This window comes from Tiliqua scincoides, chromosome 8, assembly GCF_035046505.1.
Source record: "Tiliqua scincoides isolate rTilSci1 chromosome 8, rTilSci1.hap2, whole genome shotgun sequence".
NCBI lineage: Eukaryota > Metazoa > Chordata > Lepidosauria > Squamata > Scincidae > Tiliqua > Tiliqua scincoides.
The window spans coordinates 46,039,174-46,064,494 of NC_089828.1; the positions used below are offsets into that span (position 1 = coordinate 46,039,174).

The 25,321-nt window shown below is 47.0% G+C and overlaps 1 protein-coding gene across 7 annotated transcripts in view; it reads left to right on the forward strand.

The window, feature by feature from the left end:
* The window catches only part of MYO18A (myosin XVIIIA), a 146,460-nt gene that overhangs the window by 43,622 nt on the left and 77,517 nt on the right, over positions 1-25,321 (forward strand). For 2 of the 7 annotated variants that reach the window (XM_066636521.1, XM_066636516.1), the window contains exons 3-10: positions 18,313-18,400; positions 18,735-18,844; positions 18,956-19,132; positions 19,769-19,979; positions 21,056-21,198; positions 21,573-21,673; positions 22,166-22,229; positions 22,921-23,065. In XM_066636521.1, the coding sequence (XP_066492618.1) occupies positions 18,313-18,400; positions 18,735-18,844; positions 18,956-19,132; positions 19,769-19,979; positions 21,056-21,198; positions 21,573-21,673; positions 22,166-22,229; positions 22,921-23,065 (1,039 nt within the window). The other 5 variants (XM_066636517.1, XM_066636518.1, XM_066636520.1 and 2 more) reach the window with 5 other exon arrangements.

The following is a 25,321-nucleotide window of genomic DNA, read 5'->3' on the forward strand; positions in this document are numbered from 1 at the left end:
CTTGATTAATCAATTAAATCTCAGTTAATTGGCATTTTTCTAAGACAATTTTATTGAAGAAAAGAGAGTGAAGAGGGAAATTTCCTGCCATCTGCATCGCCATCCCATCTGAGGCTTTGGAGGCTGTCCTGAATCATTGCCTGGGATCAGTACAGTCATATTTATTGATTGATTGATTTGTATTCCGCCTTTCTTCCCAAAGGGCACCCAAGGCGGCTAACAATCAAGTTAAAATGCAAGGCAACAGATAAACATTAAAAATACAAAACACTTAAAAACAATTAAAACATATCTAAGATTATGCAGTTTCATATAGCTCTGATTTGTTATAGCTAGAGGTGTTTGTTTCCATTGAGTAAGATAGGATTACAACCTCTTACTGAACACATTGGGATTACTTTTGAGTAAAATAAAGAGGTCAAACAGTCACCCTCACGCTGAGATCAGTTGTGTAGGGCCAGTGCAGGCTCCAACAAATCTCTGGAGGGTCAGAGGCTCATTGGAGACTGGGGGCTCCCAGAGGGCCACATTGGGAGGCCTTGAGGGCCGCAAGTGGCCCCAGGGCTGGGGTTTGGGCATCCCTGTCCTATAGTACTGGTTCGCACAGTGCTCAACTTTTGGGGACTATATCTTCCATGCTATTGGAGGTACACCATCTGTTTAGGCTTGTGCTTGGGCTTAGTTTCTTTTAGCTTGCTAAATTCTGTTAAGGATGCTGTTTTGGATTCTGTATTCACGATACAACTACTGTATCTTTTAAAAATTGGGAATACTGTTTTTGTATTTCTTTCTGGATGCTTTATGGGTTTTTAAAAACCTTGTATCGTGTTTGTTGAAATTGACAACTGCCCTGACGCCTTCTGCTTGGATGGTAAAATGCTTCAAACAAATAACTAGATCAAAGAGGAGCCCTCATCAGTTCCTCTAAGCCAGGGGTGCCCAAACCCCGGCCCTGGGGCCACTTGCGGCCCTCGAGGCCTCTAAATGCGGCCCTCAGGGAGCCCCCAGTCTCTAATGAGCCTCTGGCTCTCCAGAGATTTGTTGGAGCCCACACTGGCCCGACACAGCGTGAGGGCGACTGTTTGACCTCTTGTATGAGCTGTGGAACGAGGGCTCCCTCCACTGCTTGTTGTTTCACGTCTGTGATGCAGTAGCGGCAGCAAAGGAAAGGCAAGCCTTGCTTTGTGCAAGGCCTTTTATAGGCCTTGAGCTATTGCAAGACATTCATTCATTCATATAAGTTCATTTTTAATATATTCATTTATGTAAACATATGTAAATTTATTCAAATTTTAAATGTAAATTAATTCTTTTTTCCCCCGGCCCCCGACACAGTGTCAGAGAGACGATGTGGCCCTCCTGCCAAAAACTTTGGACACCCCTGCTCTAAGCAATTTTCAACCACTGTGCTGTGGCACACTGCTGTGCCACGGGTGGTCTGCAGGTGTGCTGCATAACTTTCAGGAAGCTCATTTTTTAGTAGGGCAATTGGGGGATTTGAACTCCCTACCAGTAGCATGGTGTGCCTTGTCAGTGGTCAAAACCTGATGGTGTGCCTTGACAATTTTAGTGTCTCGTCAGTGTGCCATGAGATGAAAAAGGTTAAAAATTGCTGCTCTAAAGAGTCTCTCAAGTGCTCCATTTTTTAAAAAAATTATTGAACTGGTTTTGAACCATTTATCATGTTTTGAGCTTTTAGGGGTTCAGTTCCAGTTCTGCTTGAGGGCAGTAAAGAGATTTTAGGTTTGGGTTCAGTTCCAGTTCACTGAAAAAATTTCTCTGAACTGGCTTTTGAGTTCAGGTTCAGTTCAGCTCCCTGGGATCCTGGGGCAATTGGTTCCAGCTGTGTGGCAATGTGAGATCTGTTTCCCTATTGTCTGTAATTAACTGGCCACCTGTCAGTTTCAGTAATGACCATGATTTTTTGTAACTAGGAAAAAAAAACATGGAACCCCGCCCCCTTGTTTGTGCTTATCTTGCCCTCCTTTACATTCTGATGTCTCTATGAAACCTTTGGGGCAATTGCCGTGATAGGTGCTTTCACTCTTGGGTCTTTGGGGAGGCTTTAGGTCTGGCTGGCAATTTCTTTCCGCTTCCATCGGCAAGAGGATCCTCAGCAGCTGGATTTATTTTGGGCAATTTTTGAGCAATTTCTGAGACATGTTCTCATTAGTGTGATGGTTGATGTGGTAATTTCCCTTGTGGTTGCCTTTCTTCTCCTGAAGTTTACAAGTATTTGCAGGCTATGCTGCTCTGGCTGTAATTATGGGCAGGTGATCCAGGGACAGGTAGCGTGAGGGGTCTGTAGGTCACCCCATTTTAAGTCTGCCCTTCAGCACCAGCAATGATATGATTCCAACAGAATTGCTAACTGAGGTTGAGGTGCTGCCTGACCCTTCATTACACTGCCGTGGTGTTTTGCAAAGGCTGCAGCTAGTGTGTGAGGAACCTGCTTGTGGCAATCAGGTTTTTGAGACATTTGTCTAGTAGTTTCAAACTTTTGGAAACAAGATTCGGTTAACTAAAGATGGTTGTTTCTTCTGGAATGAAAATCCTTCAAGGCAGAATTAAAGCAAGCAGGAAGAGAAAGATTGCTCAGTGCGTTTCACAGTTGTTTACTGTTAGCCAGTACAGTTAAGCATCTGTATCAGGAACAAATATAACCATAGAGGATACTGTGCCATGTGTTAAATGGGTGAATGAGCCTTAATTAAAGTTTGATGCAGCTGGGAAGCAAGAAGAGTCAAGTGATGTTGTCATAACTAGAGTGAGCATTCTTCACACTGAGAGATGGGGGCTCCCTGTATTTGAGGGAAAGTAGCTCTCTTAGGGATCCCCAGAATCCTGACTTTGCACTTTCTGCTTTCAAAAAACCCCAAAAAGTCTGTGACTGTAGAGGCATGAAATAACTCCCAGCAAATGTAAAGGGAAGTAGCATTTCTTGAAAACTGTTTTTGGAGTCTGAGGGCAAATCTGGACTGAAGTTGAATTTGGTGGCTACTTGTGAATTCTTTGGCCCCTTCCTTCCCTTGCTGTCAGTCCCTTGCTCAGTCGCACAAGTGGCTGTGAGCCTGGGGCCCAGGGGCCTGGCCCTTCAGACTCTTAATGTTTGCTACTGTCTCACCTTTTCTCCCCTTTTTTCCTCCCAGTCAGGGTTGCAGGCATCCAGCTCCACACAGCTCTGGCCATGGCCTTTTCATCGCGGTTTGCATTCTGGGAGCAAAAGGGAAGTCTCTTTGCTGTGGTGGTTGTCTAGTTTTCTGTCTTTTGCAACTTTGCATACGAGGCATACAAGCATGTTATTGGGGAGCAGGGACTGGGTTTTGCCTGGTCTCCGCAATGGAAGGTGGTGGCTCTGGCATGCCGCAGACCATGCTGGAGATCTGGGGTGTCGCGGCCATGGGCAGGAGTGCTAGTGGTCAGTTTGGGTGCCTTCTGGCTTGTGCACAGAGCAGAGGTTGCTGTGGGAACTCCATCCCCCCACTTCCTCAGAGGGCCCCCAAGCATTGGAACTGAGCAAACTGGTAGCCACCCTCTCCAAGCACTTTGCATAGCACCTTTCTGGAATGCCTGATCTATAACATGTACTAACCCCACCATTTATCAGAGCTCCTCGGTGGTCTTGAGTGCTGTTCCTGGAAGCCTGGGTTGGACTGTTCTCTGTGGGAGCTTTCAGTATGAGGGTTTTAAGCATTCCTTGTCTTGTTTTCCTACATTTGCATTACTCCTTTTTGAGGAGTTACTTTAAGGAGCTGGTGTTTGACATTTAGGAACTTTCAGCACCCTTAGGAAAAGCAATAGTTGGGTCTTTTGGGGAACCCGGATGCTGCTTTTAGAAGCAGTCAGGTACTTCATTCCCACCAGAGAAGAAGAGCTCAAAACCCAAGCTTGCAGGAACTTTGGGGTGTGTGCGTTTTGGACCTGAACCTCCCTGAGTCATACACCAATGCATGGCTTGAGTGATTTTTGAAGCAGATTTTGCTGACACCTCTCCACACACAATGATACTAATGCACTTCTGAGTCACTGATTAATGTGATGTCTTTACTGTGTCTATTTTATGATCGAGGTTTGGTAGTATATGGACTACCTGGCCTTGTGCTATAAACTGCCCCCAGTCTACCAGCCTACCTTCCTGCATTCCACTGCTGTTTTGCCTCCAGTTTTCTCCCAAGGTCTCAGTTCCAAGGTCTCAGCTTCTGTTTCTGTCATGGTTAGTCAAGCCCTTCTGCTGAGAACACTTAGCTGTTGGGCTTGATGGTTGCAGAAACTCTCTCAGTATATTGGGAAGTGAGAGTGGGAGGAAAGCAGGCCAGATAGCTATTTGTGTAGTTGCAAGAGTAAGGGCACAATCCTAACCAACTTTTCAGCACTGACCTAGTCAAAATGCAGCCCCAAGGTAAAGTAACAAACATGCCCTTACCTTGAGGAGGACTTCTTGACTGCCTTCCCAATGCAGGATGCAGTGCATGCCATATTGGCACAGCTATGTCAGTGCTAGAAAGTTGATTAGGATTGCGCCCTAAATGGCATGGTGACCCTGCAGTGTTTAGCCATTTCATCAAGTATTAAACCCAGAAACATGGAGTAAGTGAACTAGTGCTTTTTTTTACTGGCCCAGCTAATTTTCAAAATGTGTGTGCTTTGAAATGATACTGAATTCTTCCTTGGCCATAGATGATCATAGCACACTTTGTTCCTCCTTCCCTTCAATGCACCAACTGGTTTGGGATTTTAAAAAAATTGTTTTTAAGCGTGTGAAAGAGTATATGCAAGTTTGCATGTGAGCTTATGTCGTCTATTAAACAAAAAAATGAATTCCCTTAAAAGAGAAATTTATTAGACGAAAAATTTCTGGCAGTATGGTCCAGTCAATTTCAGCACTAAATAATTTGTATACATTCTTGAAGGCTAACCTTAGCTGCACCTATTTGGACATTTATTTGGAAGTAAGTCCCACTGAGCAATGTTGGACTTGCATCAAAGTAAACTGAGATACGATTGGACCTATCTGTAAATGTCCAGAACTTTCCGTAAGCATGTTCTGGACAATTATTGGACAAAATAGTGTTTCACAGTGAAACTGTGCCACTAACAGGTGTGAAGGGGGGTGTTTTTACTTACAGAGGGCTGCTGCAAGATTCAGGAGTTGTGAGGAGCCCTGCACGGCCCTCTGCAGGGCTTCCCGAGTCTTAGAGTACTGAGAAAAAGTGATTGCAAATCTTAAGTGGTTCGTGATAACTTTTTCTCAGTATTCTAAGCGGGAGCCCTGTGGAGGGCTGCGTGGAGCTCCCCTCGACTCCTGGAGCTTGCAGCAGCCCTCTGTAAGTAAAAACACCCCCCTTCGCCCCTGTTAGTGACACAGTCCTGGTGATCACGCTGCTGCCTTCCCCCTCCCTGCACTTTAAGGGGCCAGGGACTGAGGCTCTTAAGCAGGGGTTTCATGAAGCCCCAGTTTGAGAACCTCAGGATAATGGTGATCAGGGTAGGAGCCAAAGGGCCATTTCCATTCCTTTTGGAAAGGTGATCTTTCTGCAGTGGCACTGATTTCATTGTATCTCAGTAAAGCCTCTTTCTTATTTAACTATATGCTAGCTTTCTTTAAGCAGAATAGATAAAACTCTATCACTGCAGATTGTCACATGATTTGAGAAAATTTATACACTCTTAACACGATTGTACTGAATTTAACTTAATCTTGAACCAAACTTTTGAAATAAGATACTTCCAATAACCGAAATGTTTCTTTAAAAAAAATCTACTTTCAAGCAGGACAATTTTTTAACCGTCCTAGGCTGTAATCCTAGCCACACTTACCCAGAAGTAAGTCTCTTTTACTATCATTCGTAAAAGACTATACATAGTAGCTTGTTAAAAGTGCAGGTCTGTAGCATTTCTCCAAATGTAGTCACATCCCATGGTAGCATCAAGTCTAATATATTAAAAATAAAGTATTGATGAATGGGGACCCACCTGAAATTGGCTTGCAACCCACCTAGTAGGTCCCGACCCACAGTTTGAGAAACACTGCATTAGGGTATGATGAGTATAGTCCGTCTAAGAGTCACCATCTTAACAAAAGGATTGAATATGGCCCCAAAAGGGCACAGTCATCGTAATTAACCATTTCTTCACTTTGAAATATTTAGGAGACTGTTTTTATGGAGCTTTACCCCAAAAATGGCAGATATGAAATCCAGTGAGCTTAAAGTTGTTTGATTTCTCCACAGCTGCTCCCCTTTCCCCCTTTTTTCATGATGCTTTCTGGCCCTTGTTACTCCTTCCTTGTTAAGTAACTATTTTAAAAAATGACCTTGCTTTGATTTTTGTTGAACAAAATTTTCTTCCCTGGATTTCCTGCAGGCATGTACATTTCCAACTCCTGCCACAGCATGGGCCCTCTGTCAGCAGTGTGGGGCCTATCAAGAATCTTTGGACCCCTCAGCACTTGTGAGAACTGCCACACTCTTGGCAGGGATGCTCAGCCCTACTTAGAATATGCTAGCAAAAAACTATCTGTGCTTTGAAACTTCCTGACTTCGTGTGAATGAAATATTGCCTCTTTTCTATTTGACTTCCTCAGGTTAAGGATGAAGACAAACCTTTAGCTGTGAAAAAAAACGAAAAAGAGGACAGGGCTGTAAGTGTTGCGGAGTACAGTTTTTGCTGGGGCTAACCTTAAGGCCAGGACAAGTTTGTGTGGGGTGTGGGACCAGAGCTGTCCCAACGTCTCATAGTGCCTGAGGTGGGACACCAAATGCCATCTTGCTTAACCAGTGGACCTCTTTCTTGAAAAGGAAGAGGCAAATGAAGCAGAAGAGGAAGTGGTAGAGGAGATCAGTGTGGTTTCCTAGAGCAGGGGTGTCATACATAAGGCCCGCAAGCCAAATGTGACCCTGAAAGCAATTTATCTGGCTCTTGTTACAATTGGGCCACCCTTATTATTGGGCTCTCTCATATCTTGAAAATGTGAACAAGATTTGCACATTTTCTCTTCTGTCTTTTGCAGCTAATGAGTTTTTACATGAGAACGAAGTGCTTATTTCTGGCCTTAATGGTGCTTTACGCTGTCACTTCCTGCTTAATGATGTCACTTCCAGCCCTCAGCAAGCACAATGAATGCTAATTTTGGCCCTCTATATGAAATAAGTTTGACACCCCTGCTCTAGAGCATTGGAGACACTCTCCTCCACACTTTCTCAATTATCTCCTTCCTTTTCAATTACAGGTAGTGGGGAGAGGAATCAAGACAAGCCATGGGCGTTACCTGCTAATATACCACCTGAGGCGACCGTCTCACGTGGCCTCATGGGTGGACCAGTGCTGTACGGGACCCGCTGTGTGCTGAGCCCAGTGGTTTCCCTTTTGTTTATGACTTGGGTTGTCTTTGTACCTTGGGAAGCTCACAGTTTCCTTAGAATAACAGTCTAGGATGGTGATAGTAAGTTAGGGTTATAGCACTGAAGGGTTAAAAGGAATCAAGTAGATTATCTTCTCCTGTTGTGTTTGAACCCTGGAGTGGGTTGTTTTAGTATTTTAGAAAAGACTTTTTCCTGTAGAAATTTTTGAAGAGCATGTTTGGGTTTGTATGCATAGGTAGAAGTGCACCAGTGGGAAGTGAGGAGGTAGAAGAGAAGCAGGGAAGTGCTTGGTGAAAAAAAGTGTTCTACTTGTGAAGTGTTGGGGTTAAAGAGGAAGTCTGGGTTTTAATTGTCCCTGTAATTTGGCTGTATATGCCTCATATTGCAGGCAATTTCTTGGGTTGCCTGGGCAATCTTTTGTTAAGCAATTGCCCTGGAAGATAATTCCACAGGTGTCCCCACTTCTCTTGCGCCCCCCCCCCCCCCGCAGCCTCAGCCAGGTGGATGGTACTTGCTGTTTTTAAGGGTGTACTCCTTAGCATTAGCTGGATTTTTGATCGCTTGGCTGCATGGTGCAGGGGGAAGCAGTCTCCATGGGAACATGCTCATAACTGTCTGGCCTAGTTCTGTGATGATGAGGATGAGAAGGAATGAATTGACATTTGTTACTGAAGTGCAAACAGGACCCACCCGTGGGTCTTCCTGATCTCACACCAGCCTAATGTGGTCTCTCCCCTCTTCAAGTACAGGCACATTCCTTCTTCTGCCCCATCATTGCAGCTTCTGCCTTGCTGCACTCTCTTCTTTCAGGGCATGCAGCTTGTCTATTACAGACCAGTTTGACTATTCTGAAATAGTCTCATGACTATTTTCTGTCTGCCAATTGGAGTTTGTTTCTTTTTCTTATTCTTATTCCTGCACAGAGTAAACCCCCCTTGTTTTACAATTTCTGGAGAAATTGTTAGATTCAAAGGCTAGTGTGGCTGCCCTGTCTATCAGCAGTGTGGAAGGATTTATTCAACCTGAGATACTTTTGAGGAGAGGAGGTAGTTCAACTGTTGCAGCCTTGATCAGTTACAGCTTATCAGGGAGAAATGTGTGATGCTGGTGGAGACACACTGTACATACATGACACTCACGCACTCTTTTAACTTGTAGCCCTCCAAATGTTTGTAATTCTAGATCCATTGAGGTTAATGTGGGAATACTTTCAGGGTCTCATCTATGACAGCCTGTACCAAATCTTGGCTCTCCTTGGGAGTCAATGGGAAGACTTGACTTTTATAGGTTCAGGTACCCACTACAGTGGGGGTGATGGTCATCAAAATTTTCTTTTTGACATTGAGCTTTTTTTGTTTCCTTTTGCCCTTGAAATTGTAGGAGAGCAGTGAGTTGGAGACAGAGGTGGGACAGGGAGCATTTGACATAAGTCACCCATGCCTTCTCCCGCCAAGCCAGTTGGTGACTGGTTTGTGACTGTGATTAGATCTTTCTCCCTTCCCATCCCATCAGAAAAGGCACCAACCTAATGCAAACTTGTCCTGGCCTATTTGTGTATTTTTGAGCCAAACTAATCCCACTGGAGGTGGGGCTATTCCTGGTGTTGGGAGAAGCACAGCTAGTACCGGTTTTGTGCTGGAAAACCTGAAACAGGTTGTTTCTGCTTTGTTGTGTGAATTCTTGTCCAGGGGCAGGATGGAAGGCCTGGCCTAGTCCTAGCGCAGAGTGATATCAATAGAGGCCTGTGCCTGCCTGGGGACCACCTCCCCAAATCATGTCTTTCCGCTGTTGGGTTTGCCCTCTTGTAATGTGTTAATGTATCTGTAACTGTAGTCCGATGCTCCAAGCTCAGGGCAGGAAGAACCACGGAATCTCCGGAGCCCAGAGCCTCCTGGGAGAGTGAAGAGCCCTGAACCACTGCTCAATGGGGAAATGCAGCATTCCTGTGCTCCTGGCCACACCATGAACGGTCTGGAGGCTTCCCAAGGAGCCAGCTCCTCGGCTCAGCCTGAGCCACCCACTGATGACACCCAAGGCCTCTCACGGAGAAAGGTGGTGAGGGTGGTGCGCAAAGTTGTGCGGAAAGTGTTGCCGGGGGAAGATCCTGGGAGTTCCAAGGAACCAGTGAGAGACATCAAGTCCCCAGAGCCAGGCAAAAAGGCAGAGAAGTCTCCCCTGAGAGTGCTGTCCCCACCCCCAAGGGTGTTGTCTCCACCCCCTAGACCCTCATCATCCTTGAAGGCTGAGCCCAAGGAGGCAGTCCCCAAGGATGATCTCTCAGTGGGGCTGAAAAGCCTGATGTCGAGAGCCAAGACCAAAGAGCACCGACCCCGTGCCAAACTGCCTGAGCAGAAGGAGGAGGTGAAATCCTCGAAGGTGAAGACTCCACCTCCTGCGGAGGGGAAAGCCAAAGAGGCAGAAGGTGCTCAGGAGCCAAAGGGACTGACTGTGTCGCTAGTGAAGACAGCAGCACTGAAAGTGAATGCTGCGGACAAGGTACTGGCGCACGTGTGTTCAGTGCTATGAGTGCATGGGCCTACAGGCGAGGCGAGCATCCCCATAAGCAAGCATGTTTGCGGTGTTCACCTCTGGATGAAAGGGTGGGAGTGCGGGTCAACATTTTGATTTTTTGCTGATTCACTGCTTCTGGGGGCACAATTTAGGTTAATGAGTTTTGGTTCCCCATGCATGGTGTGTGCTTCTGACCCTACCGTATTGAGGCACTGCTTTTCTCCATTGGGTGTGTGTGCCCTCTGCCAAGCCTTGGGCAACCGGCTTGTTTCAAGAATGAAAAGTTCCTTCCAAGTGGTCTGCGTGTCAGCCTGGCTTGTCTCTGATTGAGGGCTGTAGCCAAAACCAAACTGAATGTGTTAAGTGCTTCTTTAACCGCACCCATGAGTTATGGAATTTGGAACTGGGAGCAAAATTAAGCATCCTAGGCTTCCTTTAATGACAGCCAAAAGTCTTCTCTCTTTAAAGCTCAACATGAGTGGGCAATTGCAGGTGTCATCTCAGATGCTAGGAAGCAGGACTTGCAGAGTGTTCTGGGTGGTGTTGATTTTTCAGTAATGTCTTGCTCCTCCCTACGAGTAAATTAAATCAGCTTTAACATGCACAGAATCTGGACTGGGTGTTCGCCTTTTGGCGTGGTCAGTTGTGGGGGCTTCTCTGCTTGCACAGCATCCCTAGTTCCATTGAGTCAGGAGAGGATAAACCCCTTGGACTGAGAAGCCCTATTTTAATGTGAGAGCCCTAGTTGTGTTTTCATTCTTGCTCCTGATCGTTTTGGTTCTGTCTTGCCATGCCCTGTAATTGAATTGCCTGAGAGTCCTAACAGAAGGGTCGTACGAAATGCTTCATTAACTAGAGGTGAAGGGAGACATAATATAATGAGAGCTTGCAGCACTTAGCTGAAGTGACAGGCATGTATACCAGAGAATTGGACACTGTCTTAGCTGTCAGTTTCAGGTGAGCTATCCAGTTTTTTTCCCTTCGTTTTTAAAAGCACTGTCTGGATGTCCCAATGTTTAGCCATTCAACCCTCACCTTGTTAATTGAAAGGAAAAAGTAAACTTAAAAGTTTAAAACTGCTTTGGAGATGGTGGGGGATGACAACGATGGCAGATTCAAGGACTTGACGCATGGGGCCAGCCAGTTGGTGCTGTGTGGAGCTAGAGTCTGCTTCCAAGTTGCAGAAACCATATTTTTCAGATGGCAGTGAAGGTGCTTCCAGAGCAGCTCCACTGCTCTACAAATATTATGTCTGTCTTCACCCTAATGTGCACTCCATTCTGCGTGGCACATGCACTGTGGCATGTGCATTGGAGATCTGTGTGTGGGCATGCATTTTTGGGCCTCTTCGACCCAATGACCTGGTATCCTTGTCTCTGCCCTCCTGGCTCCCATCGAAGGAGAAGCTCCAGCCAGCAAAGCGAGGACAGAAGCAGTTGCCTTCCCCAGCAATTGGAGAGGGACCCATCCAGCAGGTGTGTCTTGAGCTGCAGGTGCTTCGCATGTCTGCTTTTGTATGTGAAGCCCTGGCCTGGCTGCACTGAGGGGATCATGGTTAGTGGTGGCACCGAGGCTTTGGGAAGGTGCTGCAATCTGATAAGAATTACCTGGAGGGTGTGGTGCCACAAGTGGCTGCTCTTGGTTTGGATGAGCTACAACAGATACAGTGCAGTGCTGTGTGGTGAAGAAAAGTAGGAGTCAACTTCCTTTTTGTTCTTCCTGTTATATCTGCTACTTGGCTATATGCAGAAAAGGTTTGTAGCATGTGCAGATGCTTCTAGTTGCCCAGAGAGTGGCTTTTTTGCGCCCCCCCTCCCCAAAATGTTGAGCACCTTCTGTCTCAGGAAATCAAGCTTTCCAGTGTCTCTTGAGATGCTCTGTCTAACTTGAAAGCTGGCGTGCTCCTGAATTGGCGGTAGTTGATTTATACCACCAAAGTTAATGCTAATAGTACTTCACATTTAGTGGTGTTTAAGTGTTCAGAGTGCTTCGCGGAAATGGACTTGGTAATTTTTCAGGTAGCCCAGTATTGTCTCTGTATCTGTGCAGGGTGTAAGGACTGAGACAAGAGTGACTTGCCAAAGCAAGTCACTTGCACCAAGCAAGTGCATGGCAGAGGTGAAACGTAATCCAGGGATTTCCTGGCCCACCGCTTTTAGCCATGATCTATGTTAAAGTCTGTCATCAATGCAGGAACAGTGCTTTCTGCCTAACACTTTGGAAGCATTGCTTGGAATCACCTCATGTTCTTAGACTGTCTGACCAGTTGTGCTATTGGCCTGTAAAGTATTGCAGCACTGTTTTCTGCAGCTGTTGGGCCAAATGACATGTTCCCACAGAGTTCCCTGATTCTCTTCTCTATGTATCTTAACTGAAAGCAGCTTGGGGCAGGCTGTGTCTAAGCCAGAAGAAGATTGTGTGAAAAGAGACTGCTTAGTGCGTGTCCTTTTTTAAAACTCCAAATTGACCCTCCTGAGCTGCTTTTTCATTTCCAGAGAGCAAAGATGTGAAATTCCCATATTCTCCCCCTGAAAAAGACTAAAAAACACCAGTAGGAAAAAGGGTTAAGTGTTCTGTTTTTTTCAAATGCCCTTTTCTGCTCAGGAAGCAGCCTGCCCTAGACTGTTCTAATTTTTGTAAGCAAAAGTGGAGGGCAGGCTAAGGGAACTCCACTTAACTTGTAGCTTGATCCTCAGATGAAGGCAGTTTCTCTTCTGCAAGAAAAGAGAACTGCAAGTGTTTTGCTCTCTCTCCAGCTTGGAGCCGGGGAGGGGGAGGCCTTGTCTGTGCAGCCTGACCTTTGGAGGGCACAGTGAGACTATAGAGAAGATTCCTGCCCACTCCTCCTGCTCTGAGCTGGAAAGGAAGGCCGGGGTTGGCCATTTTGTTGCTGAATGAACAAAGTGCCCTGAATGCCTCTCCTGTTCAGCAGCAAATGAAGTGCCAGTCTTTCTCTCCAGCTCTTGGGGACGGACGGACTTGGGGCTGACTGTGTATCACCTCCACTGCTCAGCATCAGGAACACTTCAACAAAAAGAGTAGGCAGGTTCCATTATGGTGCAGGAAAAAATGGAATGTATTAAAATGTAGGCTACAGAAACATATTTTTTTTTAATAAATTAAATTTTTTCTGCATTTTCTTGGAGCCCGTCTTCTCCTTTTGCTGCTGGGTTGAGTCCTCCATTCTTTTCCCCCTCTGTGCCCTGAGTGCTTCTCTGGCTAGGTACAATAATAATCTCCTGCTCTCTTCCCATCTGTGTCCATGCAGCTGCAGACACTGTCCTTGCCCACCCTTCTCTTAGCTTCCAACTGTAGAGTGGGATGGGAGCAGGAGATTGCCCTTGACCTTGGGTAGAGGCCCAGCATGGGATAGAGTTGCAATCCTAGTATGTGCCATTGAACTAAGTGAGACTTACTTTTGGGTAAAAAAGCACAGGGACTTACTGAGTAACTGTAGACAAAACTGCAGCTATCCCGAGTCCATGTTTGCTTACTTAGTTTTTGCTCCGTGCCAGGAAACAGTATATACTATATCCAATTTATCTCTCTAATTGCAATTGGCAATCAGTGTCTTCACGTTCCAGTCTCTCTCTTTGAGTTCATGGTCTATAGAAAGTGAAAGATTTGCATGAACTGAAACAACTTGCTCAAATTGTTCACATTTGTTTATTCCTTGGTGTGTGTGTGTGCCTTCAAACTTGTATCAGTTTATTTCTCTTGATGGAAAAATGATTGAATGAGAGATGGATGAGAGGCAAGAGGAGTTGAAGGTTGTGTTTCACTAAGTCCTCGCCATAGTCTGGCAGCAGCAATAAGCCTAACTGAAGATGTTCTGTATTCTGCTGACATTCGCAAATATTTTTTCCAATACCTGCTCCTAAGAGTATTGACTTGTTTAGAAATGTAGTGGAATGCTATCATCGTGTAATGTTATGATCTTTTAACGAGTTTGCAGCCATGTAAATAAGCTGCAACAAAATTACCTTAAAACACTGTGTTTAAAACAAAGTCTTTCATTGGAAGCAAAAATATTTCATATGTATTTTTCAATTCCTCTTCCCCTCTATTTCTATTGAAATTTTTTAATGGGGCTGGTTGGAAAAATAGGTTCCCTGCCTTAATTTTTTCATTTCTTGGGCCTTTGCTTCTCTATGCATGACCTATGTGTGGATTATATGGATTTGTTGTCTTAGAAGGGAACCTGGAATGGGAGTGCCTGCAGCTAGGAAGCAACGACTGAATAGTACAGACATGCTTTGGGAAACTCCGGAAGATCATATGCTGTTGTGATGGTTTTTCTGCCTGCCTTTCTTTTCCTGCTCGAGAGAGACCATCTCTTTGCTGTCTCTTTCTCAGCCTCACTGATCACCTCTCTCTTCTCTCTTCCACCTTGCTGCGTTAGTCGGAGCCTGTGACCTCCACGGCTGCACAAAGCCAGGTACTGTACCCCAGCGTGCCGGACCTCCCTCCATCTCCTGTCTGCCTCTGGGTTGATGTCTGTGCTCGCGCCTCTTGCTGGAGTGTAAGGCTTTCTTCACCTCTTGTGATCTGGCTGTCCCGGGCCTCCTTTTCCATCTTGCTAAACTAGAGCCTGCTCATGCTTGGGGGGGGGGGGGAGGATGGAAGGAAATGGGAATGTCTGTTATGCTTCTGAGCCATTTCAAGAGTGGTTGCTTTGGAGGGGATCTGTGGATCATCTCCTCTTGACACCCAAAAGCAGAACTATTTGGACCCCTTCGGATCAATCCAGGCCCCTCCTAGGAAAGTAGCAGTGCTGTACTACAGTATAGAGATGAGGCTGTCAGAGGAACAGTGTCTGCAAATTTAGTTATGTAGGCTTAGTTTCCAGAGTTCAGCCTAAAGTTTTACAGAAGAGAGATCTGAAGGAAGGAAGAAGTGGCCCAATGCAGGGTATTCTGGCAGAGTGTTCCAGGCATGGTCTCCCCCCAAATATGTGTGGGTTGGGGAGTGACTATTCTAAGCCATCCAGTATCCTGTCCCCAAGAGCCATGTCATACTTTCAGAATAGATGCATGGTACAGTCCTCCTGTACTGCACACAGCCTTCCCTGGACTGTATGTCTTCAGAGCTGCATCTTTGAAAGCTCTCCCACTTCCTCTCACTTATGGAAAACCAACATGGCAGGAAGAGGCTTGTGTCTTAGTTTTCTCCTTGAGAGCTGGCTCTTCCGTAGCAGGAAGGTTTTGAGGGCCCAGGGGAGCATTCAGAATTCTTTGACTTGCCATCCATAAAACTCTCCCACATGCTTATTTGTGCATGTTTTGTTTTGTCACTTTGTTCATGGTAGTCATTGCCAGATCAAAACTTCCAGAGGCAGCTTCATGCTTGCTTTACCTTAGATGGTTTATTATCTCAGTGCTGTTGTCCTGAGGAAACCATCCCTTTCCAATAACCAGTAGTGTACCAAGGATGGGTGGTTCGTCCGTCCTCCTGGTGCATGCCTTAAGAGGGTGGCAGCATGCATGTCACTTTAAATCCTGGGTGGATCTGGCCTCCCTTGGGGGTTTCTGAGATGGAGGCCAGATCTACCCACTGCTTTGAATTCTGGGTAGACGTGGCCTCCCCAGGAGATCTCAAGGGTCTACCCATGGCTTCAGGCAGCCAAGGTGAGGTAGTTGGAGCAGTCTGCCCCATGTACCAGTTGAGGTAGGTACCAATAAGGTAGGTACTGCCAATAAGGACAGGTTTCATCTCCCATTCTTTTGCCGTCTACTTTGGGTATTTCACAGGTCAGTGTGGGTGTGCACCCAGGGCATTTACACCCAGACAACATCAAAAGATGCTACTAATTGCACAATTCTTTATTCTGGAATTTTAAAAAAGGCATCAAGACCTTCATTGATTTTTCTGTGCTGGGATATGTGTCCCCCACCCCAATTTCAACTCGCTCCAGCTTCCAGTTCATCCCTTAATCAAGTCACATATTCAGAAACAGAACAGAGTTAAGGAGCTGGTGATAATCTGGAATATTTGATGTCTCAGACAAACCTTGTCTGAACTCAGGTCTGAGTGTCTTAGGGGCACTCAATGAAGGAGATAGGTAAGGGAATGAATGTGGCTGGGATACTCCTTTGCTGCCACCTGCTGACTGGCAGCAGAATGGCATCGAAGTAGACAACTTTGTTGGGTTAGATGGGAGATGACTCATCCTAATCTGTATGTAAATATTTTCATGGTCCATTGAAACTGAACTGAAGAAAGTGTGAGGAAAGGGATGTCCAGTGATTGTAAAACTAGCAGTGCTTGCTTCCCCTTATGCTTGCAACTGCCTCCCAGAACACCTGCATGATGCTGCGTTTGATTGCACAATGGAGGTAGGGGGCAGGGCCAGATTTGGAAATGCTGGCTTTGCCTTGTGCCGTGCTCTGTCCAAGGTCAGGACCACAATGATAGATGGGAAGATGCAGCAGAGGAGAAATAGAGGAGCAGGGCTGGTGAAGGTTCTGGAAGTCCCTAACTCTTTGCATCCCACACTTATAAAACAATAAGTCTTTAGCTAGTCTAGCATAACAGTTGTCCCCTTGGCTGGAGGGCATTTAATGTGCATCCTTGATGTAAGCATCACTTTGAACCTTGTCCTTGCCCTTCAGCCCCCCTAGTTGTGAGAGTGGCAAGACAAAAGATTTTAATGAATATAAGAGTGCAAAGATTGCCCTGCTGGATCAGACTGGAGACTTTTTTGATCCAGTGTTCCACTTACAGCTGTGGCGTGCTGGCTGCTTCCCAAATGCTTGCAAGCAGAGCATGAAGGCAGAAGGCATCCTGTGTTGTTGGTCCCCAACATCTGGTACTCATGGATATACTGCCTCTGAACATTATAGCTTCATTTAAGCTATAGTAATTTAACAACCATTGATAGAGCTATGTTGTGTGTTTCAGGATACATGCGCAGCTGCTCATTTCTATAACCAGTAATATCTGACTGGTTCAGATATTGCATAGATGGGCACCTTCTATTTGTCAGACTGCATCTCTGTGTGTAAGGAGCAGTTATAAGGGTGGGAGGGCAGACTTGGGACCAGGCCAGCTGGTTCAACAGGATGTTGCATACAATGTGGAACCCTTTGCCGTGCTCTGAGTTTTCTTTTTGTCCAGTAGCCTCTTTGTGCCTTTCTTTTCCTTCCTTCATGATGGGGCTAATAATGTTGAGTTCCCAGGTGCCAGAACCAGGAGGTCCTCTGGGTTGGGTGCCTGTGTGGTGGTAATGCTGTTTCCTCCATGGACTGGAGGCCAGTGTCCAGAGAGATTAACTTGGCCCACATTGCTTCCCTTATTGGCTTCCACAGGGTCAGGTGGATGATGCCCCTGCAGCTGCGTTTGGGTCGGCCTCTGCTACCTCTCAGCCACAGGTTTGGCTGCTCCATCCACAACTTCATTTGCTTGCGGTTGTCTCTGGCTTGCAGCTCTCATGGGGGGGAAGGGAATGGCACTTGTGTGTTGATATGTGTGAATGCAGTCTTGGTCGTGTTAGAATTCTTTCATGAGGGGAAAGGGATGTTCTTCTGAGATGGTGCTCAGTGGTGGGGTTTGGCATCAAAAGGAGCAATAGTAGATTTCACTGTGCTATTTTCCCCTCTCCCAAGGCCTCTGGGTGGCCACACCTTATCATTTTTTGTTTTCCCCTGCAACAGCTTGGTAAAGGAGCCATGCCTGGAAAAAAAGGGATTGCCAAAGCTTTGAGATTGAACTTGGAATTTGAAGCCTGATCCCAGGATGCTCTCCAGCTGTACCAGGCTGGCAGGGTGATAGCAGTCCCCTCTCCATACCCTTCTCACCCTCTCTTTGGAGTTGACCTTTCAGGCATTGCTGCTTCATCTCTGCCAGTTACAAGGGCTGAAGTGTGTGTGCGCGCGCGCGTGCGTGTGTGTGTGTTGGGAGGGGGGATGCATGCAGGGAGTCCCTCTACTTTACAGTTTATAAAGAATTCCTGGTTTGCCTTGTTCTTGTCATCCTGGTGAGTATATACCAAGGGTTTGCATGCCCTGACCATTGTACTTCCAGTCCTGTGCCATGTTGTGGTGCAGTGTGGGGCGGGGGGCAGAATTGCATGCAGCATGCTCTCCTCTCCATTACTGGAGGTGTTGTGATTATTCTGATAAGGGGGCTGAACACCTTTTCCTCAGCACTGATCTGAGACCCAGCCTGATCAGGATAGGCCTTTGGATGAGGTTGTGCTGATTATGGCATATGAGGGAGCTACTGCTGGGGGTTTTGGAGCCTGCATCAGGCAGGAGTGGGAGCAGGTCCAGGAGATGAGCAGCTGTTTCCTGGGTAGATGGTTCTTAGGTGATTGCACTGAGAAGTTTGTGGAGGAACATGAAAATTGACAAAACCCCAATGCCTGATGCTGGTGATGTGGGGGGCTGTGCAGTAATGTATCCCTCCTCTCTCTCTCTCTCCCCCTCCCCCCACATTGTAGGCAAAGACGGAGGAACAAATTGCAGCCGAAGAGGCCTGGTACGAGACGGACAAAGTGTGGCTGATCCACAAGGATGGCTTCTCCTTAGGTAGGGGTGTATGTGTGTGTAGGGAGATGGCGATAGTCTTTTCTCTGTTTCTGGAGTCCTTGTTGGGTTCAGCACTCCAAGTCACTGTTCCTTTCTTGTCATGAATTGTAAAAGGGACGTTTAGCCTTCAATGTACATTTGCCTCTCTGAACCTGGATGTTGTGAAGACCACTATAGCTTGGAAAGCAGATTGGAATTGGGAAACCTGGTTCAAATCATTTCTGCTTGTTCTGGTCATAGATGACTCAGCTTTGAGACTACACTGTGTGCTGGGGTAGAGGTTTGTCTGTGTGTTGTACAACTGACATTTGTACCCTGCATCACTGCTCCACAGCTAGCCAACTGAAGACTGATGCTGCTGGTCTTCTGCCTGAAGGGAAGGTCAAGGTGAAACTGGACTATGATGGAGCTGTGCTGGAGGTTGATGAAGATGATGTGGAGAAGGTAGGTGAGGCTGGGCCTGCTGCATCTTGCCTGGAGTGAAGACAAATTTGTAGTTTGTTGCTTCTGACTTTTCCAGGGTTAACCACATTTCTTCCTCTCTCTCGGTGTCAGGCCAATCCTCCATCATGCGACCGGGTGGAGGACCTGGCCAGCCTCGTCTACCTCAATGAGTCCAGTGTTTTGCATACTCTGCGCCAGCGTTACGGTGGGAACCTTATCCACACATATGCTGGGCCCAACATGGTTGTCATCAATCCTCTCAGCTCCCCATCCATGTACTCTGAGAAGGTGAGTGTGGCAACCACTGAGGACAATTTCAGGTGTCCCTGTTGATTGTGACCCTGATTTTGGCTGTCCTGATGTTCCTGTCCTTTCTCGCCCCCCCCCCCCATGAGTGGAGGAAGTTTCAGCCTCAGTGTAATGAGTCTGCCCCAACAGCCCTTTGCTGTGTTCATGTTCTTCGTGTTTGACCTAGGGGGCTTCTGTCTAAGGGACTCATCCCTCATGCATCAGCTTTGCCACCTGTTTGTTTATATTCAAATATATAAACCACTGTTTTTGTTGACAGGTTAAAAAAAATCTCCACAACGGGTAGATTAATAAAACAGCAGGATAGCAGCACAGCTGGGGCACATCGCTAAATGTCTGAAGTACCCAAAGTTGAATAACGCAAAAGAGAATGGGACTGCTTTCTAACTGAATAGGAAGGCTCCCTTCCCTGCCCCACTCTTTCCCAGGAGATGCTGAGACCTTGCCTGTCTGCCCCCTGCTGTTCTAGTAACATCTCTCTCTCTCCTCCTTGCGGAGTTGCCTCATTCTGGAAGCCATGTTCACTATGTTTGTATTAGCCAGTCCACTGCTTCATTCCCCCCTTGGATAGCCCCTTTAGCGATGCTGTATTAAAGCTGCTTCTTCTTCCTCTAGGTGATGCATATGTTCAAGGGGTGCCGCAAGGAAGACACATCACCCCACATCTATGCTGTGGCCCAGGCTGCTTACCGGAATATGTTGATGAGTCGCCAGGACCAGTCCATTGTCCTGCTGGGCAGTAGCGGCAGTGGCAAGACCACCAACTGCCAGCACCTTGTCCAGTATTTGGCCACTGTTGCTGGCAGCTCCGGGAAGGTCTTCTCAGGTTGGTGTGTAGCCAGCTGTGGCTCTGGTTCTTTCAGAGGGTTTGTAGGGCAGAAAGAGCTGTAGGAAAAGCCTGGGCCAAAAGTGGCCCCATTTTGCTGGACTTTGTCTTCTGGCCCAAATGGTATGCAGGGGGGCTTTGCAGCCCAGCAGGAAGTGAGCTGCCTGCCTTCTAAGAAAAGGAAGGGAGCAAGTATACAGTAAACCTGAAATGGCCAGAATGGTGAGGTTCCTCTCACTGTGACGCTTGGGTCAAGTGTATTAGTCTCTTCACTCTAAGGCTGACAGAAATTCAAAGAGATCCTGTTTTCTGTTTTAGGTATTCCACCATGGCTGAAGGGGAAAGAGCTGATAGCAGGGCTGCTAGGTGGTTGCTATCTCTCCTGGCCAGACTTGGGGGTGACATTTAGCCACAACAATACCACTCTTATGCTTTCTAAAGGGGATGTTCTGCGTAAAGTAGCCAAGGGAGTGGAGTTTATAAAGAGGAGGGCATTGCAAATCAAAGCGTGGGCAAATGGTTATATGAATCTCGCTGGCATAATAGAAGAGGTGAAAGAATCCTGAATGGCCATGCCAAGGGCTTGAGTACTGCCCCTTAAGTGCATCTTGAAACTGCTCAAGCACTCTCTACCTGCCCTTTGTTGGAGAAATGCTGGTCCCAGTTCTCCTTGAGTTGGTCGACTAATATACAGTTATGCGGCATCCTTCCTAGCCTGTCTCTGCAGCCTTCAGCAGCCAGGATCTTTTCTTTCTTCTTGGCTGATGGCTGCCAAATGTATTTCTATCCCCATCTTCAGCCCAGTTCAGTGGCACAATGTTCACAGTGGCACTTAACTATCCAGCTGTTCTGCACATGTACACACTTGGAATTATGTTCATGTTGCACTGTCACAACTGTAGCCATAACTCTTTGTGTGTGTGTGTGTGTGTGTTGTGATGTCTACAGGGTAATGGATGCTAAGTGCCCTTGTAGACCCTAGGGATTTTGTGTGTGTGTGCTTGTCTGTTGATTCACATGCACATGTACACCACTGGCCTGTCCTTCCATGCTTTTCCTTGCTTGTACCCTGGCAGTGGAAAAGTGGCAAGCGCTGTACACCATCCTGGAGGCCTTTGGCAACAGTGGTACAAGCCTGAATGGCAATGCTACACGCTTCTCACAAATCATCTCACTGGACTTCGACCAGGCTGGCCAGGTGGCATCCGCCTCTGTGCAGGTGAGGGCAGGCAGTCCTTGTGCTTCCATCTTCTCTATTAATTTTCCTGGAGGTGGGGGTGGGGAAAGCAGTGGCAAATGTCTTGACTGCTGATTCCTTCCTGAAGCCTGGGGGCTGGCCGCTGCCTTGGAGAGGGGAAGTGATCGTAATGTTCCAATCTGGCCAATCCAACTGGCCAGAGTGAGAAGGCTAGTCAGAGATGCCCTTACTGCAGTCAAGAAAGGGCTCCATCTTGCTGGACCCCAGTTCTACAGAGCTGGTCTTGGAAAAATGTAGCATGACAGAAAAGGGGAGCTTGGCTGCTGCAGCAGGTTCTTGGGGTCTTGATGGAGGTCTTGTGCCAAGTGCTCCTTTCCCTTCATTGCCTTCCTCAGACGATGCTGCTGGAGAAGCTCAGGGTTGTCAAACGTCCTGCTAACGAGGCAACTTTCAATGTGTTCTACTACCTACTTGCCTGCCCAGACAATGCCCTACGGTAAGGACGCGACTCCTGCTAGCACAAGAACCTGTGTTTGTGTATGTGTTCATTTGTCTGTATTCAGGGCTTGATGTTGGATGGTGGGGGAGAAATGTGAGAATTTTGTCTTGATTTAGCACCCACATTGCTGAAACTGTCCTGTCCATGATTTCCCTGTTGAAGCAAGACAAGTTCATCTCGTGCACTTAAGTTCCAGGCTTAATTTCAATCTGAGTCGCTCTTGTATGCCTGTGCTTACTCGGTCCTCACTGAGTAATAACCAGAGTCTGCCCAACTTTGTGGTTAGGGGGCAGAGCATTCCAATCCAAGCACTTTTCTTCTCAGTAGTTTAGATGTCCTGTATCTCTCTCGCTGGGCTAATGGATGGTCTGGTTTAAGCTCTGGGATCTTGATGGTGTGGGGGAAGATGGAGGGGAGGGCAGATGGGGCTTTTCTGCTCTCAGCCATTGCCTCTGGTGATTTCTGACTTCCTCTTTTCTTGCCTCTCAGGACAGAGCTTCATTTCAACCACTTGGCAGAAAACAATGTCTTTGGGATCGCGTCTCTGTCAAAGGTAACCAGCCCGATTGAGGAGGGTAGAGTTGAGATCTTGTCTTGTTGACTGGTGCAAGGCCTGTGGTCTGTCTTGCCCAAGGATGACTTGCAACACAGAAGTTAGAGCATCCTGTTTCCTACACTGGACAGTTTGATGCCTCTGCAAAGTCCACAAGTTAGGTCTGGAAGAAACAACTCTCCCTTGTCATTTGTCTTCCAGCCTCTGGTATTCAGAGGCAATGCAACCTCTGATCCAGGTTCCATTTAGCCATCATAACTAATATCCATTTGTAATCAGTCCTCCTCATGCGTGTCTGATTTTGCTTTCAAGTCATATGTATATCCATGGCCATAATTACGTTCTTTGGGACAGATCTTTCCATAAACTCAACAGCTTGCAGGTTTTGTTGGAGCAAAGCTGAAGAGAAACATCATGCTAGGAAAGGTGGTCTACCTCAGTCCTTTGAATTTAATTTCAGTTTTTAACGAAAACTGGTGCCTGGTGCCTGCTTATGGTCTCCATGCTGAGTGGCAAGATAAGCAGAGCCTTGTGGCCCATGGATCTTAACCTCATACCAAGCAAACCAAGGAAGGAAGAACACGCTTGGTCCGTCACAGATGGTGTTTATTGAGCGGTGATAAAAAGGCATTCTGTGTGTTAATGCAGGCCAATTGATCATATTCTTAATTTTATTTCCTTTTGGCTGCAGCCGGAGGAGAAGCAGAAGGCGGCCCAGCAGTTCAGCAAGCTCCAGGCAGCCATGAAAGTGATGGGCATTTCCAGTGATGAGCAGAAAGTGTTCTGGCTTGTCTTGGGGGCCATTTATCACTTGGGGGCTGCTGGAGCTACCAAAGGTAATGACCCGAACTGATCTGGCGATCTGCTTGGCTGCCCTGATGAGCCAGGAGCAGCTTGCCTGTGTGGGGTTGGGCCTTGACTTTACAGGACCACATTTATTTGGCTGGACTGATAGCTAGAGATGGTGTAGGGAGAGGACCTTAGCTCTGCATTCACCCCTCTGAGGCCTCAGCCTGAGTCCCCACTCTGTCTTCTAGTCCTGTTCTGGGCTTGCTTTGGGAAGGTCTATTTACTTATTTATTTTTATACCATTCTTCATCCAAGGAGCTCAAGGATGGTGCATATGGTTCCTTCCCTTCTTTAGTCCTTACCACAGCCTTGGGAGGTAGGTGAGGCTGAGAGATAGTGACTGTCCCAAGGTTACCCAGGAAGTTTCATAGCTGAGTGGGGATTTGAACCTCGATCTTCCAGGTCTGAGTACAACACCAGAACCACTACGGCATCCTGGCTGAGCCTGTGCCTGCATGGCCTCTAGTACCCTTCCAAATCTCCCCCAAATCTCTTAGTGGATTTCAGTATTGGCAGACCTTGATTTGTTAGGGGAAAAAGAGATGTAAGTTTTTAAAGAACTGGAAACCCTGGCCTCTGAGCGGCCTGCTTGGAGGCAGGCTGTGCAGCATGGCCTTTCCCAGTTTGAAGAGACACTTGGCCAACAGTCTGAGGCAAAGAGGCAAAGAAGCAAGGCCCATAGCCAGGGAGACAGACCAGGGACAGACTGCACTTGCTCCCGGTGTGGAAGGGATTGTCACTCCCGGATTGGCCTTTTCAGCCACACTAGACGCTGTGCCAGAACCACCTTTCAGAGCGCGATACCAGAGTCTTTCGAGACTGAAGGTTGCCAATACTGCCAATACTGGCAGCCAGGTCCGTTAGGTGCAGCAGAAGCCCAACTGCCTCCTGTTAGTAAAATCTGACTGACAGATCTACATGCCAACAAATCGTGTCCTGGTTCAGCTGTCATTCTTGTCCCTTCTCCAAACTTTAGATAGGCCGCCCACCTTAACACTTTTAAAGAAATAATTATGCAAACATTCATCTACTTATTTGTTGCCTCCTTATTAATTTTTAAAAGTTTTTCCTTTTTAAACAAAGTTTAAAATCATGCCAAGAAAGGAGATGTTCTTCATGACTACATGAGCAACAGCTCGTCGGTGCTGCCTAGAGCTGAATTTTACTGAAAACTTGCTGTGTTGATGGTTTTAGCTCTAGTTGGAAGAAGAATTTTAGGGTTCAGAAAAGCTGAGCACAAATTCACACGCTTTTGTTCTCTTTTCTGAGCATCATTAAACAGACCACTTTGAGCACAGAGTAAAGGGGGGGAAACCACAACCCTTGACAGTGAAATATGAAGCTTTAGGGCCTATACAATGTGCGCCGGCTCACCGCCGGCCTGCACTGTCGCAAACATGCCATAAGGCACGTTTGTGGGCCCTAACGCTGGTGCTAGCCCAGCGCTGGCCACACTGGGTGAGCACTGGAGCTCCGCTGCTCAGCAGTTGCGTGGACCGCCAGGCAGCGGAGAGGTGGGGGGAGGAGGCGTGCTGGAGGGAGGGAGCTGGGCGGGAGGGAAGTGGGATTAGTGGAGCTTTGCTCTTGGGTTAACATAGAAATGTGTAGCCCCATTGAGGGGTTACTCGGCTTGCCCAAGGGAGGGGGACGAAAGCGTGCAGGATGCAGTGGCAGCCATTTTTGGCGCCTCTGCAGCCCTGGGCTCCGGGAGTGCAGGATTGGGCTGTTAATTATCTGCAGCTCAAATCTTGGGCATCATTGATACGTAGCCCCAAGAAACAAATTGATTTTGGAGGTCCCTGAACAAGTTAAGGGGTAGTTCTTAAATCTTAAGAGATGGAAACCTGTGCAAACCCTGGACTTGTCCAATTTCCAGAAAAGCTGCTTCACCAATCGATTCACCGTTTTTTTCTACCTGGAAGTAAAATAGCCTCAAAATACATTTCTGAGACTTGTAAGATCCCTTGGCAATTGATATGTATTGGCATTGCATTGTACCCCAGTGTGATCTGGAAGTGGGAGGGCTTTCTGTCTTAAAAAGGCTCTTCCCTCCCCAGAACACTTGGAAAGTTCAATTTGCATTCTCCCCAGAAAAGGCACAAATGCTCCCAAATTTGCCTCCCATGCTCTAGCACCAGTACATCTGTGCATTCTTCATTTTTACTCAAACATGACCAGAAGAGGGCAGTCCAGCCCAGGTTTTGTGCTGCAGTCCTATCTTGGAGGGATGCTGTGCAGCTGAG